The 21,253-nt window shown below is 48.5% G+C and overlaps 1 protein-coding gene across 3 annotated transcripts in view; it reads right to left on the bottom strand.

Moving 5' to 3' along the window:
- The window catches only part of FOXJ2 (forkhead box J2), a 23,587-nt gene extending 5,069 nt beyond the window's left edge, over positions 1 to 18,518 (bottom strand). The window contains exons 1-10 of one of the 3 annotated variants that reach the window (XM_032159540.2): positions 17,615 to 18,518; positions 10,949 to 11,295; positions 8,198 to 8,272; positions 7,178 to 7,246; positions 6,857 to 6,997; positions 5,959 to 6,157; positions 2,634 to 3,038; positions 2,125 to 2,226; positions 1,352 to 1,561; positions 302 to 400 (exon numbers count right to left, since the gene is read on the bottom strand). In XM_032159540.2, the coding sequence (XP_032015431.1) occupies positions 302 to 400; positions 1,352 to 1,561; positions 2,125 to 2,226; positions 2,634 to 3,038; positions 5,959 to 6,157; positions 6,857 to 6,997; positions 7,178 to 7,246; positions 8,198 to 8,272; positions 10,949 to 11,281 (1,633 nt within the window). In that variant the 5' untranslated portion in view covers positions 11,282 to 11,295; positions 17,615 to 18,518. Of the gene's footprint in view, positions 1 to 301; positions 401 to 1,307; positions 1,562 to 2,124; positions 2,227 to 2,633; positions 3,039 to 5,958; positions 6,158 to 6,856; positions 6,998 to 7,177; positions 7,247 to 8,197; positions 8,273 to 10,948; positions 11,296 to 16,727; positions 16,751 to 17,614 lie in introns of those variants that run through there. The other 2 variants (XM_032159542.2, XM_058442767.1) reach the window with 2 other exon arrangements.
- Between the last annotated feature and the right edge of the window lie 2,735 nt (positions 18,519 to 21,253).

The raw sequence follows: 21,253 nt of genomic DNA, 5'->3' as shown, positions 1-21,253 counted from the left end.
GGGAAGGGAAGGGGAAGGGAAGGGGAAAGGGAAGGGGAAGGGAAGGGAAGGGAAAGGGAAAGGGAAGGGAAGGGAAGGGAAGGGAAGGGAAGGGAAAGGGAAGGGACATCTGTCTTCGTTAGTCTCCCCTGACATATACCTCCTTAGCAGGTAGCCCATCCTCCAGCCTTGGGAATTATAAAGGCTCATTCCCTCCAGTGAGACGCAGGCAAAAATGCACAGAATGCCAGCTCAGAGTCAAAGGAAAGCAAAACAACTCATCAGAGTGCAACAGTTTTGAAACAAGCTTCCTAGCTCTTACCTGGGCGACTGTATCCTGCTGAGTCCTGGGTGGGGATTGGGTACATTGGTGATGGGCCAGGGTAGAGGTGGGGAGCTTGTGGGTGCCCATAAGAGTTCACTGCCAAAGCAAGACAAGAGTTACGTGAGTGGGGGGGAGGGGGTTACTGTACTCAACAAAGCAGGGAAGAAAAAAATATACCCTTGCTCCCATCCTCCTTCTCTCTTCCCTGCCCTGTTCTGTAGCTCCTGCAGGCAAGAAGGCTTTCTGCAGAAGCTGTCAGTCCTCACCACTGAGGGTAAAAAGAAATGGATAGTACAATTGTGAAATAGGAAAGATATAAGGGCCAGGTATGGTGGCTCATGCCTGTAATCTCAACACTTTGGGCAGCCGAGGTGGACAGATCCCTTGAGTCCAAGAGTTTGAAGATAGCCTGGGCGACATGGTGAAATCCCAGCTATATACAAAATACAAAAAAAAATTAGCTGGGCATGGTGGTACACACCTGTAGTCCCAGCTACTCGGGAGGCTGAAGTGGGAGGATCACCTGAGCTCCAGGGGGTCAAGGTTGCAGTAAGCTGTGATCACACCACTGCACTCCAGAGCCTGGGCGACAGAGCGAGACCCCATCTCAAAAAAAAAAAAAGAAAAAAAAAAAAAAGAAAAAAGCAAAAAACAGGAACATAATCATGACATCTCTCTCATTTCACTAGTTTGAACGTCATGTAAGTATAGAACCACCATTTCATCTGGTATCACCCAGGCGGTAGGGATTACTGAGACGCAAATTTAAAATAGAGCCTTTCTCTAACAAATCTCCTCCCTTTTCTTAAGTAATTCTGATCTTCCAAACTGAGGTCTAAAAAGGAATCATACAGTCTATTTCTTTTGCATTTTTCAGTTTAGGACTTCACTGATTCAACAGATATTCAGTCAACTGATAAACTAGTTCCACTGCTCAATTTGGGTCACTGCCCCATAAAATCCTGTCTCTCAGTTCTCTTTTGCCTTTCTCCTATGCTTCCTTTCAACATAGTCTCCACCTCCATGGCAACTGGCTTGGTGCAGTACCTTGGCTCATGGCTGACTCTTGTTTGCCACTGGTGAGGGCACAGGAGTCAGCAATACGGGCAGGGGCTGGTGGGCGGTGGGTACCCCCTTGAGGGGGCACGTGACCAGTCTGAGTAAGGAAGTGGTTGAGGGAGTCACAGAGATTGGCAATGTGATGCTGGTCGAGGGTCCAGTTCTTCTGCTCTGCCTGTCGTAGACTCTCCATCAGTTCTACAAAGAGGGAAGCGAGCAATGCAAATCTTGCAGAGGTAGGAAGCCCCTAACAGACCCAGCCCTATCTCACTGTTCCAAACACACCATCAATCACCCCCACTGATAACAGGCACTAACAATAACCATTTACATCTTTCAGAGCTCTGCATTTTCAAACTCTCATTCTATTTGATCCCTTACCGAATTCTTATAATTTCCATCTTACTGATGAGTAAGATAAACTTTCAATGTGACTGAGTGACTCAGCCAAGGTCACACTGTCAGTAAGTGGTGACAAAACTACCAAATAGTGGTCCACGGCTTCTAAATTCCTGAGGGCCTTCTCCCTCCCAAAGACAGAATAGACTAGGATTATTCACTGCCATATTTTCAGTTACGACAAGATTAATTTGAGTTAATTTGAAAGTAATGTAAATATTATCCATCTTGTGTAAAAAGAGAGAAAAACAATTAAATCCTCAATTCTGCAACTTCATTTAACCACCCCCTTCCGGTTCCAGTTTCTACTGGGTTTTCCCTTACAGTGTATCCCTCTCTTCCTTCATCCTTTGATCACTAACCTGAGAATTGTGACTGCTCAATGCTGGACCAATTGAGCCGATTCACCATCTTGAAGCTTTCCTTTAAAGAGTCAATATTAGAGCACCAGTCAGAAGGAAAGGCTGTAAAGAGGAGGGGAAAGTGGATAATAAGATAGAGTGAAGTGTAAGACAGCAGTCAACTGATACCAGGCTGACTACATGCAAGATTCTTGCATCTATACAGATTATCAGTTGCACTTCCAAGTTTTGGACTCTCCCTCCCTGGGGGTTTAGGACTGGAAAAGCTAGCTATGCTTTAAGTACAGCCAGGCTCATAGTCAGCAGAATATGTAAAACAATCTCAATTGATCCAAGGATTCTATAAGACAGAGCTCTAAGTAGTAACTTTGTTCAGATTAGCTCACATGAAGGAGCGAAGCCTAAAAGACCCATCATTAACTTCCTAACTAACTGCACCTCCAGGCCCGAGTTAGGACAAGGACATCACCCCACCCTCCTCTAGATCACTCTGCACCCTCCTTACTCACCAAAGCCAGTGTTGTTGATGGGAGCCTGGCCTTGTGCCTGTGGCTGTGGAGGTGGTGGCTGCTGGGCAGGGTGGGAGTGGGGATGGTGCTGATGAGGGTGGTAGCCTCCATGCTGCAGCGGGGGTGGATGCATGGCCATTACAGGGGGAGGCCCATAGCCTTCCGCCCCAGCTTGCTTTCCCCCTGGTGGGGTACAACCATCCGGGCTTGGGGTGTGCAGTGGAGGAGCACCCCCTACAGTGGAGGGGCCCTGGGCAGGTGCCTGCTGCTGCTGTGGCTGGGACTGCTGGGGAGGTGGCTGTGGCGGCTGCTGCTGCTGCTGCTGTTGAGGTGGCGGTGGCTGCTGCTGCTGATACATGTAGTAGTTGTTCGAGGGTGGGATGTCCCCCAGGAGAGAAGAAAAGCCTGCAGGTGGGGAGGAAGCAGGCAAGTGACTTAAGCAATGCATTTTTCACAAAATGGGATTTTCCCTGGGTTGAGATGGGAAGCCTCAGACCAAAACTGTGGAGTTAAAAGGGTAAGAACATTCTAGGGCAGCAAAGATCCCTGTGGCCCTCCTGGCAGGTACAAGAGACAGGAAGACACTGAGGTTAGAGGAGGGCCCTGACAGTGTGGAGACCACTGAAATCTTACTAAAAAGGTCAGTGTGTAGCGTTTAATGCTAGTTTTTAGGGATTTGGCTGAAGGCCTGAAATCACAGTTTCCCAGCAGGTGAACTTTAAAAAGGAAACCATCCCTGGTCATCTAGTGTTTAGGGAAAAAAAAAAAGTTAATCAGAAACAAAACAAAGCCATCAGTTGTCTACTATCTCCTCTTCTTTCTTTTTTTTTTGAGATGGAGTTTCGCTCTTGTTGTCCAGGCTGGAGTGCAATGGTGCGATCTCGGCTCACCGCAACCTCCGCCTCCCAGGTTCAAGCAATTCTCCTGCCTCAGCCTCCCGAGTAGCTGAGACTACAGGCGTGCACCACTACGCCCGGCTAATTTTGTATTTTTAGTAGAGACGGGGTTTCTCCATGTTGAGGTTGGTCTCGAACTCCTGACTTCAGGTGATCCGCCCACCTTGGCCTCCCAAAGTGCTGGGATTACAGGCGTGAGATACCGTGACCGGCCCCTTATTTTCTCTACACTCTGCTACTGCCAAGTCATTCCTGTATCCTCTGTAAACAAATGTAGCTTGGGTAAGGAGCAGAGACAGGATGGAGTTATTTCTCAAGCAGACTAGGCCAGGAAGAACAAAAGTCTGAGGCTAGAGGCTTTTGGTCACAATAAAACTTGAGTGAACTCTAGGCTGTCCTCACCCAATCTAATTTTTTAGCTTATTTCTGACAGTTTCTCATGTTCCCACCTCCAATCAACCAACCACCTGAGTTGGATTCATTTCTTGAGCAAATGCTACAGTCTTGGACACAACTCTAGGAACTGATCCCCTGGGATATACAAGAAGAAATTCATGAAAATTAATATAAGTCTTCCAAAAAGTGACTCCTAACCAGTTTTGATCATTCCATTCAGCCCCTGCTGCCAACATAGGGCCACTGCACAGAACGAGAAGGTCTAATGCCTCACCTGAAATCAACTTCACCACTGTCTCTAAGTTATTTAAAAAACAAACACACAGATATTGCGGAGGGCCGAACCAGATGTTCTCTCAAGGGGCCTCCCAACAAAAACTTTAAGTCATTCTCACATGATAATCAGGAAAATGTGCACAGACAAGATACCAGCTGATATTAAGGATGTATTATCAATTATGTTAGGAATGATAATGTCATGGTAGATAACCAGAAGAAAGTCATCATTTAGGGATGTATATCAAAGTTGTATTTATGAGTGGAATGACATGGTATATGTGAATTCCATTAAATTACTCCGATTTTTAGAAGGCTTAGTGGTAAACAAAACAAGCCTAAAATACTGATAACTGTTAAAGTTGGGTGATGGAACACAGGGGTTTATTATATTTTTCTCCACACTTTTGCATCTGTTTGCAATTTTTCACAATAAAAGTAACATAAATATAAATACACTAAAAAGAAACTGTTCTCACAATGAAACACAGGGATTCTTCGCGAGAGGGTACTGCTGCTGCCCCCTCGTGGTCATCCTCCAAATGACTCGCTTGTAGCCCTAAAATCACTGCCCTTAGTCCTGGAAGGGGCAATCCTCCAACTCACTTTCTGAAACTATTAACCTAGCCTGCCTCCTGAAACAGCTGTATTTGCACAAGGATGAGCTCACTTGACTCCAAACAGTTTTAGTTCATGAGATATTTCCTCTGAGTAGTGATACCTCTCTTCGTGTTAAAAATAAGAAATATGGGTCAGGGGGAGTGGCTCACGCCTGTAATCCCAGCACTTTGGGAGGCTGAGGTAAGTGGATCACCTGAGGTCAGGAGTTCAAGAGCAGCCTGGCCAACGTGGTGAAACCCCGTCTCTACTAAAAAATATAAAAATTAGCCAGGCGTGGTGGCAGGAGCCTGTAATCCCAGCTAATTGGGAGGCTGAGACAGAAGAATTGCTTGAACTTGGGAGGCGGAGGTTGCAGTGAGCCGAGATCGCGACACTGCTCTCTAGCCTGACAAACAAAGAGTGAAACTCTGCCTCAAAAAAATAAAGAAAGAAATATGGCCGGGCACGGTGGCTCACACCTGTAATCCCAGCACTTTGGAAGGCCGAGGCGGGTGGATCACTTGAGGCCAGGAGTTCGAGACCAGCCCAGCCAACGTGGTGAAACCCTGTCTCTACTAAAAATACAAAACTTAAGCCAGGCACAGTGACTCACGTCTGTAATCCCGACACTTCGGGAGGCTGAGGCAGGCGGATCACCTGAGGTCAGGAGTTCAAGACCAGCCCGGCCAACATGGCGAAACCCTGTCTCTACTAAAAGTACAAAAATTAGCTGGGTGTGGCAGCGTGCGCCTGTAGTCCGAGCTACTCGGGAGGCTGAGGCAGGAGAATTGCTTGAACCCGGGAGGCGGAGGTTGCAGTGAGCCGAGATTGCGCCACTACATACCAGCCTGGGTGACAAGAGCGAGACTCCGTCTCAAAAAAAAACAAAAATAAAAATACAAAAATTAGCCAAGCATGGTAGCACGTGCCTGTACTCCCAGCTACTTGAGAAGTTGAGATGACAGAATCGCTTGAACCCGTGAGGCGGAGGTTGCAGTGAGCCGAGATCGCACCACTGCACTCCAGCTTGGACGACAGAGTGAGACCCTGTCTCAAAAAAAAAAATAAATAAATAAAAAGGGAAAAAAGAAAATGTCACACCACTTGTTCAACAAGATAAAAAAGTCTCCATGCACCCATCCCAACTCCAGACTCACCATGCTGAGAGGAGGAAGAGGACTTCTCCAGCATGGACTTATAGAGGTTACGGAAGGACCAGCTTAGATCCTGAAAGTTGATCTCTGAGTAGGAGAATTTAAAGTCATGGTTGGTGTTATAGAGGGGAGGGGGACCCTCAGCACTTTCTCGGCCTGAAGCCCCTGCTGCCACTGCTCCACCATCCACAGATCCTGTGCCCTGCAAAAACAGGTAAGAAATTCCTGATCAGTGTCCCAGCTGAGGGACCAATAAAACCCTTCAATGGTCACCAGGCTCTCCTGTCTGTCCTCTTCATCCTCGCCTAGCTCTTCAATGACCCAGCATCATTTTCTCCTTCTTTTCTCATTTGTTCTTATCTTGAATCTACCCTCTTTCTCTCAACAGTCTCCATTTCTTCTTTTCTTTGTTTGTTTCTGAGGCAGGGTCTGGCTCTGTCACCCAGGCTAGAGTGTGGTGGCGTGATCTCACCTTACAGCAACTTCCACCTCCCCGGTTCAAGTGATTCTCATGCCTCAGCCTCCCGAGTAGGAGGAACTATAGGCGTATGCCACCACGCCCAGCTAATTTTGTATTTTTAGTAGAGATGGGGTTTTGGCATGTTGGATAGGCGGGTCTCAAGCTCCTGGACTCATGTGATCCGCCTGCCTCGACCTCCCAAAGTGCTGAGATTATAGGCATGAGCCACTGTGCCTAGCTTTTCTTTCCTAATGTTTCTCAAAGTTCTGCTATGCCTTTCTATTTCTCTATCTCTATATTTCCCTCTTTTGCTTTCCCCTTCTTTCTCAATTTATCTGCCTCATATATCACAGATACTCAATACATAATTGTGAATAAACAGGGAAACATCTGAATCTATTCACCACCCATCCCATGACCCCTGCCGTATCTGCTTCCTACCTGGCTGTAGCTAGCAATAGATGTGGAGCTCTGAAGTGACATCTGCGGATTCCCCTCAGGAGGCAGTGAGGCTTCTCCACTCCCTGGAACGCCTCCCCGTGGGCTCTTGCTTGCCTCCTGTTCTGGTGAGTCTTGGGACAGCTGAGGGTTGTGAAGAGAAAGAAATCTATAAGCAGAGGCACAACATCCTCCCAAGACCCATGGTTTCCCCTCTGCTGTATTCCTTCCACCTCTGCCTCTGGAAGCACTGAACATCCACAAGAGGAGGTGGAAGGAGCAGCTGGCTCAGATATGGCATCTCCTCGTGAGCTGGGAACTTACATCATCATCTGGAGGGTGTCTTCTCTTTCGGGAAATGTCAGGGCAGGTGTCAATTGTCCAATAGGAACCCTGGAAGGAGATCCCATTCCCACAGAAAACAAAATTGTTACATTCAGAACCTCCCAGGGTTCTGGGTATTAATGAAGAGCAAACTGTCCTAGAAACTCACGGAGTATGCCAGAGGGAATCCTGTGGTCCACACACAGGCCCCGATTGTTCTGGAGGGACAGAACAATGGCATCTAGCTCAAAGAGCTGGACATGTCCAGACACAGCCTCTCCCTTCCCTTCTGACCTGAGGCAAAACTTGCTTGGACTTTAGCATCCACGTCTGTCAAATGGAGAGAATGATCCATCCCTTCTCTTTTATGGGGGGAACACCAGGGACTTTTGTATAGAGATGTTTGTATAAAGGTTACTAAGTCTACCTTTTACATCTAGGAAAAAAGAGCGCCACACAAAAAAGGGGGAGCATGAAAGTCAACTTTACCCTAAGTATTTCTATTTTTTAAAAGAAAAGATTTCAGTCTTTGTTTTTGAGATGGAGTTTCACTCTTGTTGCCCAGGCTGGAGTGCAATGGCGCAATCTCAGCTCACCGCAACCTCTGCCTCCCAGGTTCAAGCAATTCTCCTGCCTCAGCCTCCCGAGCAGCTGGGATTACAGGCATGCACTACCACGCCCGGCTAATTTTTTGTATTTTTAGTACAGACGGGGTTTCACCGTGTTGACTAGGCTGGTTTGAACTCCTGACCTCAGTTGATCCGCCCGCCTCAGCCTCCTAAAGTGTTGGGATTACAGGCATTAGCCAACGCACCCAGCCTCACAGTCTTTCTTAGTCACCCATTCTACTGGGGGCCCACAAGCTTGACAACCAAGCTTCCTCTGAGAAAAAATAAAGATGCTTCTCTAATTAGCATGATTTCCTCTTCTGGGTAATTAAAGCAGCCACAAGACTCTGGACTGTCAACTACTTCACTCTCCTTCCTGCTCCTCCTTTCAATGCTTACAGTAGTATCTTACCTTCCCAGGGTCATCCCGAGGTCTGGGCACCTTCCGGAAACACTTGTTGAGAGAAAGGTTGTGCCGTATTGAATTCTGGAGATGCAGAGAAGCAAGTTAGGCCTGAGCATTATGCAGAGCAGAAAATTTTCCAATAGAACACAGAGGGACACACAAAAAAACGTAATACACCATGGAGCTGAAGTATCAGGGTAAGCTTAGTACCTCTTAACTACACTGATGGAGGGAATTATGCATCAAATAGCAATAGCAATGAGATAAGAAAAATGCAGAGATTAAACTGATGGGAGGGAATGGCTATAAATTTGATTACTAATGCTTCTGAAAAACTGATTATATAGTTTTTCAGTCTTTCCAGCCAAGTGACAAGTATATAAATGCCTCACGATCACATCTGCCCAGTTCCTCAATCTACCCGACTGATAGCAAAAGAACAATGTTTTAAAACTTTTTATACAAATTATGAGTGAAAGAAAAACACAGATCACCTTCATTTTCTCAATAGCCCATAGAATGTTCACATTTGGAGGAAAGAAATGCTGTATAAGTGTGTTGGGGTTGGGCGTGGTGGCTCACGCCTATAATCCCAACACTTTGGGAGGCCAAGGTGTGCTGATCACCTAAGGTCAGGAGTTCGAGACCAGCCTAGCCGACATGGTGAAACCCCATCTCTGCTAAAAATACAAAAAATTAGCCGGGCGTGGTGGCACATGCCTGTAATCCCAGCTACTCAGGAGGCTGAGACAAGAGAATCGCTTGAACCCAGGAGGCAGAGATGGCAGTGAGCCCAGATCACACCACTGCACTCCAGCCTAGACAACAAGAGCGAAACACTGTCTCAAAAAAAAAAAAAAAAAAAAAACGTGCGTGCTGGGTGGTATTGGATTGGGGGTTATGGTAGCTAGCAGGGACATATTTACAAAGGGAAAGCTCAATGGGCCAGGCACAATGGCTCACGCCTGTAATTCCAGCATCTTGGGAGGCCGAGATGGGAGGATCACTTGAGTCTAGGAACCTGAGGCCAGCCTGGGCAACACAGTGAGACCTCATTTCTACAAAATAAAAAAAAGTTCCTGTGCATGGTGGTGCATGCCTGTAGTCCCAGCTACTCAGGAGGCTGAAGTGGGAGGATTGCTTGAGCCCAGGTTCAAGCTGCAGCGAGCTGTGATTGTACCACTACAATCCAGCCTGGGTGACAGAGCAAGACCCTGTCTTAAAAAAAAAAAAAAAAAAAAAAAAAGAGGCCGGGTACAGTGACTCACACCTATAATCCCAGCACTTTGGGAGACCGAGGCAGGAGGTGGATCATTTGAGGTCAGGAGTTTGAGACCAGCCAGGCCAACATGGTGAAACCCCGTCTCTACTAAAAATACAAAAAAAATTAGCTGGTTGCAGTGGCAGGCGCCTGTAATCCCAGCTACTAGGGAGGCTGAGGCAGGAGAATTGCTTGCATGACTGGACTGCCCCCACATCACCTGGCGACAGACAAACCCGCCACAAAAAAAAAAAAAAGGCCAGGTCATGGCTCACCCTAAAAATATAAAAATTAGCCAGGCAGCAGTGGCGCGCACCTGTAATCCCAGCTACCCAGGAGGCTGAGGCAGGAGAATCGCTTGCACCTGGGAGGCGGAGGTTATGGTGAGCCAATATCACGCCACTAAACTCCAGTCTGGGGACAGTGAGACCCTGTCCCCTACCCCTGCAAAAAAAAAAAAAAAGAAAAGAAAAGAAAGCTGAGTGCTTTCAATAGTCTCCAACTCACTACATGGTTTGTATGTCAACTGGGGGTTTACAGAGTGAGAGAACTACATATTAAGTTCCCATTCCTACTCAACAATTGACAAATGAGCTACTGCTCCAAAAAATTGAGCATATCAGCCTTCCTTCTTTGTTTGGGAGAGGAGGCCCTTCTTTCTTCATCTCCAGCCAAACAACTTAACTTCTCATTACTTGCTTGGTAGCCAGCTGTTGGTAAAGAACCTAATTATATTATTATTTTTCTTGGAATGCAACTTTTCAAAAGATTATGACTGTGCAACGGAGTTATGGAAATCTGATGCTCTAGATTAGACTCCTACCTCTAGGTAGGAAGGAGTGATGCCATGCCTTGCACAGTGACTTGAACATCGTAGAATGGCAATAAACATTTGTGAAATGAATGAATATCCTCTTTGAGGGATCAGAAGACAAGAGGATGTGGGCCGGGTGCAGATTACGGCTCGTGCCTGTAATCTCAGCACTTTGGGAGGCTGAGGCGGGTGGATCATGAAATCTGGAGTTCAAGACCAGCCTGGCCAACATAGCGAAACCCTGTCTGTACTAAAAATACAAAAAACCAGCTGGGCACGGTGGCAGGCACCTGTAATCCCAGCTACTCAGGAAGCTGAGGCAGGAAAATCGCTTGAACCTGGGAGGTAGAGGTTGCAGTGAGCCGAGATCATCGCATTGCACTCCAGCCCGGGCGACAGTGCGAGACTCTGTCTCAAAAAAAAAGATAAGAGGGTGTGATGAGCAACAGCATCCTGCCATCCCCATCACTATACTTAATGGCTTGGAGTTTCCCTAATATACCTTATAAAAGTTGTTCAACTCTGAAAAAAAGTAGAGGGCAGAACATATGAGATTTTAAGTTTTCACATCTCTGAGACAAACCAGAGTAAACTGAACAGGTTACAGGAAGAAACAAAACCTTTTTCTCTAAAAAGGCTGTTGAAGGCTAAACCTAAGCCAAGATTATAGAAGCATTCCCACCTTCCAACCAATGCCAGCATTCTTGTAATAGGGGAAGTTATCACAGATCCAGCGGTAAATCTCGCTGAGGGTCATCTTCTTGGCTGGAGAGGAGTTGATGGCATAGGTGATGAGAGTGGCATAGCTGTACCGTGGCTTGCCGTCCTGGTGAACTGCTGCCTCATCTTTGCTCAGGGTGGCATTAGGATCTGTGGGTGAGCCTGGTGAACACTTGCGGCTGCTCCCGGGAGGCCCAGCCTGGGAGGCACTTCCAAGCTTCTCAATGGTAGCTCGGAGGGTGAGCTGGGGGAGCCAGTCTATGGAGGTGAGGCTACTCTCTAGGTCAGAAGCCATAGTACTTCTGGGTTCTGCAGAGAAGAAGACAGAGAGGAGACGAAAATACCAGGGGCAAGTAATACTCAAATCCTTTTGTTTGAGGGAAGTAGAGTTTCTTCCTACTCTCATTCCCATAAGACACCCATGGCATGGCCTTCCACCAGGTGTTCCCAGAATCCCCAAGCAGATCTATCTACCAGATGATGGACTGCTAGTTACCCTACATCTGATTGCGGAGCAAGGCCAAGAGGCCTCTCCATGTAGGACTAAAAGAGATCAAACTTCACACCAAATTGAGCTATTTCCTCAATTCACCTTACTTATAGCCCTACAACATAGTATTTTTAAACTATGTAGGAATGAGTTTGAAAAAAGAAAAACCCCACTTAGATAGCAGGTAAAATTAAAGTCCATTCTCCAATCATGTGACACCTGTTATATTTTCATACAACATCCACAGATGGACGGCATGAACGCACATATAAAGAAAAAGTCTACCTAAATACAAACATACACAGATGAAGCACACACCAACACTTTTAAAGATGCTTCCTACTAGATACATTATGAGCACTTGCCCTTTTTATCCCACATACATGCACCTGAGGCATATTAGATATATCCCAGGCATAAATTATATATGACAACCAGCAGACAGACACATAAACAGTGAAGCACATACACAGAGATCACGATTACATATACAGCATACATTACCACCAGAGCACAAAGTCACACACAGAAGCAACACATCCTGAGTACACAGCTGCCCTCACACTTTTTAAGCTACCCCTTGCATGCTCCCGCCCACAGACACCAACACCAGGAAGAAGTCATCCACAAGGACCTCCCACCTCTCAGCCTGCTGGGCTTCACCGAGCCAGGGAGACACCCAGCTGTGTGCCTACCGGTAACAATCAGATAGCCTGGCTAAAAATAGCCACTCTGGGGCTCGGAGCTGGCTCCCCTTCTCCGCCCTCCTCCTCCCTCCTTCCTTCCCAGCCAGGCAGGCACGCTCGCTGCACCTCCATGCAAACTCCTGGAGCTGCCAGACCGCCTACGCCTGATGTTTGCACGCCCTGCTGTCACCCACACTGCCTAGGCGCCCTTGCCAGCAGAGAGGTATAGCTACAGTGACATCTTGCTGAGGGAAGGTGAAGAACGATGGGTGATATCTGTATTGCAGGGTCTAGAAAGGCTGGCAGGAACCACTAGGTAGCCATTTGGCACTCCCCTAGAGCTGATGCCAGCAACCCCCTAAGCACTTGCTGCCTAACAGGTTTGTGCCTGCACAGCCACCAGATTCCAGCTAACACTGTCTTCCTCAGTCCCACCAGGGCATTTCTCCTGAGAAGCCAGGACTAGATTGCCTCAAAGTTCAGAATCCTGAACAGAAAAGTATGATGTAAGTGATCTCTAAATCCACAGCCAGATACATGCACAAGCGTATCCATAAAATACAACAGATCAACACACTTTGCAGGCCAAAGCTCAACAGCAGATAGGACCATGTCCCCCTCTCCTGACCCCAACACATCTTTCAGGGTCTCAGCTCCCTCTTCTTATTTTTTTTTTTTTTTTTTTTTTTTTTTTTTTTTTTTTTTTTTTTTTTTTTTTTGAGACGGAGTCTCGCTCTGTCGCCCAGGCTGGAGTGCAGTGGCGCAATCTCAGCTCACTGCAAGCTCCGCCTCCCGGGTTCACGCCATTCTCCTGCCTCAGCCTCTCCGTGTAGCTGGGACTACAGGCGCCCGCCACCACACCCGGCTAATTTTTTTTTTTTGTATCTTTAGTAGAGACGGGGTTTCACCGTGGTCTCGATCTCCTGACCTCGTGATCCGCCCGCCTCGGCCTCCCAAAGTGCTGGGATTACAAGCGTGAGCCACCGCGCCCGGCCCTCAGCTCCCTCTTCTATCCTAGGTAGTGATTCTTCTGCCCTTGACCCTTAAGCCTTTCTCCTAGGGGTCAGCATTCTCACTTACTCCCCTCTCCCCAAGGTCCCACCCACGCAGATGGCAATCTGCAGGTGTGCACAAGTACGCAGCCCTGTGCTCCTAACCAGCAATACACTCACTCCACAAGGCTGAAGGAAACACCTTAGTGCCTCAGGGGCCGGGGCAGCAAGAGACCCAACTGGAACCCAAGAATTGCTTGACAGGAGAAAAGGGGCGGAGGGACGGGGGATGGCATGTTTATAAATAGCGTCATGAAGGGTTTCCCCTTTATCCTTAGCTTCTCTCCCACTATCCTCCTCTTCATCCCACTACCACCTTTGCCCTAACCATGGAAACTTGGAAACTAATAGGAACACTTAATCATTCCAGGAACCTCACACCTTCCAATACTACTAAGTCAAAACACCCCAGTCCCTGGGCTATAGCAGATCACATATATACTTGTATACTTGTAGCAGGATCACAGTCTTGTAGCTGGGTCATCAGAGCTGAAGAGTGGCATGCCAATGAGCAGGTTTCCAATGACCAGGGTCCTCCTGGGTCCTCCCCAGATGGGGAGGTCCCTAAAGTAGTTCTGCCCTATTCTCTATTTATCTCCTTCTAAAGATCCCTAGGAAATTTCATCTTAAGAGCACAGAGGCCTTCAGTTGATGTTCATTTGAAACAACTTTTCCAACACTGGACAGGGGCATGAGAGTGGATTTAAAGTGTTTAGAGGGCTTACAGAAGAACCCATTTGGCACATGCCAATCACAGTGAGCTCCTGAAAGGGAAGCACTCTCAGCCTTTTGCAAGTTGTTCTACGCCCTTCCCTACCCTTACCCCAGCACCAGGTTAGGACACTGAGGTTAAATTTAACTTTTCTCCAGCCCCCTTCCAGTGAGCCCTCCAGATACAGCCCCCAGCACTCAAAATATATTCAAATCTCACCAGCTACAAGCAGCTTGTAGCATCTGATCCTTTTGATCTTTCAGCACCGTTCTCCTTTGACCCATCCCACTTCCTCACCCTCTTCACTTCTCCATTTGTGAAGGGCAGCCCAGCATGTAGAGCCTCGGAGACTGAGGTTCCTTGGTTCTATTCCAAATCCTCCTGGACTGTCCCTAACCCCCTAACCATCCCTTGCCTCTCTGATGAAGTGTTTTTTTTTTTTTTTTTTGGAGACGAAGCCTTGCTCTTTGGCCGAGGCTAGAGTACAGTGGCGCGATCTCGGCTCACTGCAACCTCCATCTCCTAGGTTCAAGCGATTTTCCTTTCTCAGACTCCCTAGTAGCTGGGATTATAGGCACACGCCACCACGCCCGGCTAATTTTTGTATTTTTAGTAGAGGTGGGGTTTCACCACGTTGGCCTGGCTGGTCTTGAACTCCTCACCTCAGGTGATCTACCCGTCTCGGTCTCCCAAAGTGCTGGGATTACAGGTGTCAGCCACCATGCCTGGCCCCCGGTGAAGTCTTGATGCCTCAGTTTTCCCCTTCAATAAAAGAGATGAACCCATAAACCCTGCCAAAGCATCGTCCCTGGAGCGAAGTGAATGAAACTTAATGAGCTCGTGGCTGCCACACATTCCACGCTCCCCAAAATAATGGCACGAGGCTAATGTTCAGGGCTATTAATAGAAAGGCAAACAAGAGGTACTTCCATTTCTCAGTCCAACCAACCTAGTTACCCAGACCTCTCTCTCCAGGTGGGCCTTGTGCCACGGGGCTTGGGCAGAACCTGAGTCAGGCCACATTCTTCTCTGTGTGCTGGAAGACTGAAAGGAAATACCCATAGAAGCTGGGAAAGGCAGCCAAAGGGCAGGCTCCATCACATCCACACGACGTCTAATGAAGACTACAGAACTGGGAGAAAGGCAGGGAAAAACAGACACATAGACATTCTGGGAGTGAAAGACCGATCCTGGATGAAACATGTAAGATCCATAGTAACAGGCTCAGTTTTCTTCCCATTTTATCTGAAAGGCCACTACTTGTTCTAATGCCAGTGTCAGGTAATAAGGTGTGATAACTTCCTGCCCCATACAGAATGCCAGAACAAAGAGCACAGTGGCTAGGTGTAGCACATGAGTTAGGCGGCCTGAGTTTCAATCCCAGCTCCACTATTTTGATTGTTGTAAGGATTACCTTGAGTTAATATTTTTAGAGCACTTAGTAAGTGCTAAATAAGTGTAGCTATTGTTTTTAAATGGGGAAAAAAGAGAATACTAGAAATTAAAAATTAGCAAACTGACAGACTATAGAGATAGGAGTGGAAGCAGCAAGCCTGCAGTGGTTTGCATTACAAAGCCTGCACTGTGTCTGCAATGGTTTTCAGGATGTCAGAATCTCAAACTTTTCCTTTGGAGATAATATCACCCAGTACTGGCTAATGCTAGGATCAGGACGACTCCAAGGATGAAGCGATGAGGAACTATCATCTCTTATCTTCCAGGGGGAACTAGTTGTAGTCATAAGACATGGTCTGGGAAAGCACACTCTCTAAACCACAGTTAATCCCACTCAGTAGCCACCTGCTTCTAACTGATTCCAGAGAAGCAAGCAGGGTTAGGGAACTCAGTCCAAGCAGGGCCAGTTAAACTGCGTGGCAGTGGTGTACTGGGAGATGTTGTGATATAGTTCACCCTGAGCCATTCAGGCAGGTGCAGGCCAGCATCTGGTGAAGCACTTTATGAGAAACAGGCTGCTGTTAACCAGCGTGGCCTCTTTTGTAAAAGGTGGGGGAGTTCTGGAGTTAGAAGTCAAGGATCCTCATCCTTCTGAGACCAGAGGTATCCGCAATGAAGCTCTCTTATTAGTCCTAGAAGAAATTATCCCAACCTGAGACTGGGCTGCCCTGCTGCTTAAAGGACTGTCCTGTAGACTGTCACGAGGGCTCCCACTGACTTGGGGGGAGGCCAAGCCCTTCCCCTCAGGTGTGCATCCTTCCACCACCTATCCATGTCCTTGTACACAGGCACCTGCTTCTAGGGGCCCACCAGAAACATACAATTCTAGGTAACTGGAGTATAGTCTGAAAAGCACATAAGTACCTGTCTCCACACACGTACCCACTTGAAACAGAGAGAGCCACACTCACCTGAATTAAGAAGTATATACATGTCGTCCTACAGCACAGCCACACAAACCTGTGCCCTATCTCACATACCACCAGTAGCTGCCAGGACAAGTGAATGTGCTCAGGAACTTAGGTACACCTCACCCATGCCCCAGAGAGAGGAGGAAATATGAAAGGCCAGGTCAGATGAAGACTCCTTCACCACTTGTCCTTGCTGTGAGACAGAAGATACGGTATCTGCTAATGGCGAGGCAGGAAAGCAAACAGCAGCTAGTGACCTCTCCTAAAAATGGCCTAGGTTTCAGGGAAGGATTTCCTGGAACCCTTTTCCTGCCTTTTCTGAAGATTCTGGACTTTGATAATTCCCTAGCTTATGAAGGAAAACTTTCACACAAGGTTCCGGGGACTCAGAACTGAACAAGAAACAGGAAGGGAGAGGATGAGACTATTAGGTACTTTTCTGGAAGGAAACTTTATATACTCCTCAGAAGTGAAATCTCTCCAGTGGTCAACTTGTTTAGCTGGAAGTCTGGACAGAAGCGGAGCAGCAGCCCTCCTCCCTTCGTATCCAGGATCTGATTTTTCCTGAAGAATTGTGAGCAAAAAAACAGGAGTCGAGAAGGGGACTGGGGCAGTGGTACAGGGCCAGCATCAAGGAAGCACTTCAACCCAGGAGTTGGCATTCCCCTGCACACTTTCTTCTCGCCTCAGAACATGTGGGATTCCCATTTTCCCTTTGGATTTTACGGGCAGCTAGGAATGCAAATGTCAGGAGAGGAGGCCTCTTGGTATCTGAGATAGGACGAGCAGGAACAGATTGCTTTTCTTGTCAAGGGAGCGGTAAGTGCAGTAAGCTGGAGGGAACACCTCTGGTGAACACTAAGCTGACCGCGGCATGCCCCGGGCAAGGCCAGGACCCCAGATGCCACCGTGATTTTCATGACAGCCCACTCTCCAGGTGCAAAGGCCCAAGGGTGAAGGGTGGTATGGGAGTCTTACCACTGGTTAGGTTGTGTAAATCACTGCTACACAGTATGCATGTTCTCAAAATGCAGCCGTTTTCTGATAACCCTTTTCCTCAGCATGAAAACATCCACTTCCCCAAGGGACCTAAAATGAATCCCATCCCTTTAGTCCCCAAACACGAAGAAACCCATTTCTCAGAGCTTCTGCAGCAAGATGTGGGTTCAAATCCAGGAGCTCCCTTGGCTCACAGTTCCCATTGGATTTTCTGAGTCACCGCTGTATCTTCCCCGGTAGTGAAACCCACGATCCACCAGCTCAACCCCCTACACCCACTAGTGCCAGACAATGACAGAGAGAAGATGAAAGAAAGCACTAACCTGTCTCCAAGGTTCCTCCGGCAAAGGGAGGGAACCACCTGGTGCTGGAGTTTGGGGTTGGAGGGATTCCCCTCTTCAGAGGCAGGTGACGGCTCTCATCCTCAGTGGCTCTTCCTGTGCTTGGCTGAGCCTCCCAAGTTGGTGAGGGGAACTGGGTCCCCTGAGGATGAGGAGTCAAGGGCGGAGGAGGGGGAGGGGGAGGAGAAGGAGGTCCTACTTGGGGAAGGTGGCACACCCCCCACACCCTGCTTGTCACCCTGGGGAGGAGGGGAGGAGCCTCTCCCAACCAGGAGTTGTCTCCTCCCCCTTGGGGGAGTTCCCCTCCCCCCCAAACTGGATCTTTCTGAGGTGGAGGGCTCTTTCCGTCTGCTGGAGATATGAGCGGAGGGGCTCTACCCCGTTCCACTGTCTAGGCACGAGGAAGTTGAGGGGAGGTCTTCCCCTCTCCAGAAGGCTGAAAGCCGATTCCTCTTCTTTCCCTGGAGTGGCTTCTGAACGTAAGGACTCCTGTCCCCTGTGAATACTGGTGGGCCGAGGGTGCCTATTCCATAGGCACAGCCCCGTCTCTCTTTGCCTCCAAAGTCCTCAACTGTTGAGAGTGTGTGTTTGGAGGGGCGGGGGCGCGCTAGGGTGGTCTCACTCTGCTTCCCTACGGAAAGCTCCCTTCTTTCCACTTCTGGGGGTCTCCTCCCCGGCCAGTACAGGGGTCTTCCTCGCCTCTAGGCAGGAGAGAGGCGTCCCCTCCAGGGGTCTCTTCTTTCCCTCATCCGAGTGCTCAGGGTCTTTTCTCTCCAACAGGGGGAGAGGTTGCTCGCGTCCCCGCTCCCGCCTCCGCTCCCGGGGTGCCCCGGAGGGTGGGGCTTTCGTACTCCCGGCTCTCCCTGAGCTGGCCTGGGCAGCACGGTCCGGGAGGCCGCGGCTCGAGACTCCGGTCCCTGCTACTGTGGCGGCAGCACCTCCTCTAGGGCCGTCCTGTCCGGTCCGCTCCCTTCGGCGCGTGGGGCTCCCCGCGCTGCCACCGCTCGGGCTCCGACCAGTCCGGGCTCCCGGGGAGCCAGAAGGCGGACGGACAGTGTCAGGGCTCGGCGCGGGCTCGGGCTCGGCTCGGCTCCGCTGCAGGCCCCGGCTCCTCCCCGGCCTCCGCGCCGCGCTCCGCGCCCCTCCCCCTCCCCCGCCCGCCGGCCGCTGCCGCCACCGCCTCCCGGCGCGGGTTAAGGAGGAGCCGGGCGACGCCGAGCCGCGGGCGGCGCCGAGCCGCGAGCCGCGCTGCCCGGTGTGCGCTCCGCCTGGAGAGCCACGGCCGCTCTCACGCCGGCGAGGGGTCTCGCCGCCCTCGCCCACCTGCGGCCCCGTGGCTCCGGGAGCTCGCCGTCTACCCGGGATGACAACTCACTGCTCCCCGTCGGGAGATTCCCTCGTGCGCACCGTATACCGTCAATTCCAGCTGACACCCCAACTCCGGCGTTTCATTCTGTTAAACTCCGTATACAGATGAACTGCCCCAGCTTTCTCAGGACTGTCTTTGACGGGCTTCTCTTTCCCTCGAGATGATTTATAAAGGATCATGAGCATTGAGGTGAAGATTGGGGTGAAGTTTATATGTTACCCTTATATCATCCTGGAATTCAGTAAATGCTCCTTGATTGGGTGGATACATGATAAATGAGCGTGTAACGGTGAAATAAACATCAGAAGATCTGGGTCCTGTTCCTTGTTCCAGCTTCGTAAACTTGTGCATGGCCCTTGTTCTCTGCAATCTTGCTCAGCGAAGAAGAGACCTTGATACTCGGCCTGCTTACCCTTTACAGCTGTCACATCCTGGAGTCATATTATTCTGCTGCAAATTCTTATATATTTCATACTCTGGCTTTTTTTTTTTTTTTTTCTGAGACAGAGTTTCACTCTTATTGCCCAGGCTGGAGTGCAATGGCACGATCTCGGCCCACTGCAACCTACGCCTCCCGGGTTCAAGCGATTCTCCAGCCTCAGCCTCCCTAGTAGGTGGGATTACAGGTGCGCGCCACCACGCCCAGCTAATTTTTGTATTTTTAGTAGAGATGGGGTTTCACCATGTTGGCCCGGCTGGTCTCGAACTCCTGACCTTGTGATCCGCCTTCCTCGGCCTCCCAAAGTGCTGGGATTACAGGCGTGAGCCACCGCGCCTGGCCCATACTCCAGCTTTTTAAACTTTTATCAAACTACCCTACTTTCTTTCCTTTCTTTCTTTTTCTTTTTCTTTTTTTAAAAGTAGAGACGGGGTCTCAGTATGCTGCCCAGGCTGGTCTTTAATTCCTGGGTTTAAACTATTCTCCCGTTTTAGGCCTCCAAAGTGCTGGGATTACAGGCAGGAAACACGGCCCGGCCTACTCTCTACTTTATATCACATAAGATAATAGGAGGCCAGGCGCAGTGGCTCACGCCTGTAATCCCAACAGTTTGGGAGGCCCAGGCGGGGGGATCACTTGAAGTCAGGAATTGGAGACCAGCCTGGCCAACGTGGTGAAACCTCTGTCTCTACTAAAAATACAAAAATTAGCCCGGCGCGGTGGCAGACGCTGTAGTGCTGTCTAAGGCAGGAGAATCGCTTGAACCCGGAAAGCGGTGGTTGCAGTGAGCCAAGACCGCGCCACTCCACTCCAGCCTGGGCGACAGAGCCAGATTCCATCTAAAAAAAAAAAAAAGAATTAGCCAGGCGTGGTGGTGCGTGCCTGTGATCCCAGCTACTTGGGAGGCTGAGGCAGGAGAACCACTTGAAACCGGGAGACGGAGGTTGCAGTGAGCCCAGATCGTGCCACTGCACTCCAGCCTGGGCGACAGAACAAGACTCCGTCTCAAAAAAAAAAAAAAAAAAAAAAGATAATACGAATACAGAAATATTGCTTGCAAAATATTTGAATTGCCCCCAAAAGACTACATACTTAAGTTATATGTATATATTATATTAATAATTATATTTATAATATGCCAGGCATTGCACTGAGCATTCTGCATGTGTTGTCACATTGATGATTCTAGCAATTCCCTAAGACACTATTATTATACTTCTTTTACCGATGAGAAAATTGTGACTTACAGATACTATGTGTGAGTTCACTTAATTAGTAAGTAGCAAAGTCAGGACTTAAATCCAAATGACTCCAATGCCCAGCTCTTGACTTCTATACCATTGTCCGGAGCGATCACAATTTAAAGTCATCCTCAAAATTAAAGGCAGTAAACCAAAGCAAGCCTGTTCTTCCTCCTCACGCTTGCTATATTCAGGTTTAAAGATGTATTTTTCCCCTCTTTGAGGCATTAAATAATTCTCTCACATGCAGATAATTTGGCGGCAAATATTTCTTGCTATGTGTTGGATGTTTTGTTATGTTTCAACCGTTTTTGACATTTCCTATGTATGGAAATTGGAGGGCTTGAGTGACAGGCAGAAGTACTAAAAATGGAAACATGAGGGAACGATTAGAATCTTCCTGGCAATTTGGAAAAATAAAAAGCTCAAGAAATTATTTGGTTTTTACAAGACATTAGCTGCAGTATTTTTTGTAACTGGAAAATTAGAAAAGACCTAAATATCCAAAATAGGGTAATTTTAAATATATTATGGCACATCTGTACAACAGAGTACTATTTAGCATTTAGAAG

This window comes from Hylobates moloch, unplaced genomic scaffold, assembly GCF_009828535.3.
Source record: "Hylobates moloch isolate HMO894 unplaced genomic scaffold, HMol_V3 SCAFFOLD_8, whole genome shotgun sequence".
In the NCBI taxonomy this organism is placed as follows: Eukaryota; Metazoa; Chordata; class Mammalia; order Primates; family Hylobatidae; genus Hylobates; species Hylobates moloch.
Note: the sequence above shows the minus strand (reverse complement) of the source record. Positions and strands in the feature narration are given on the sequence as shown.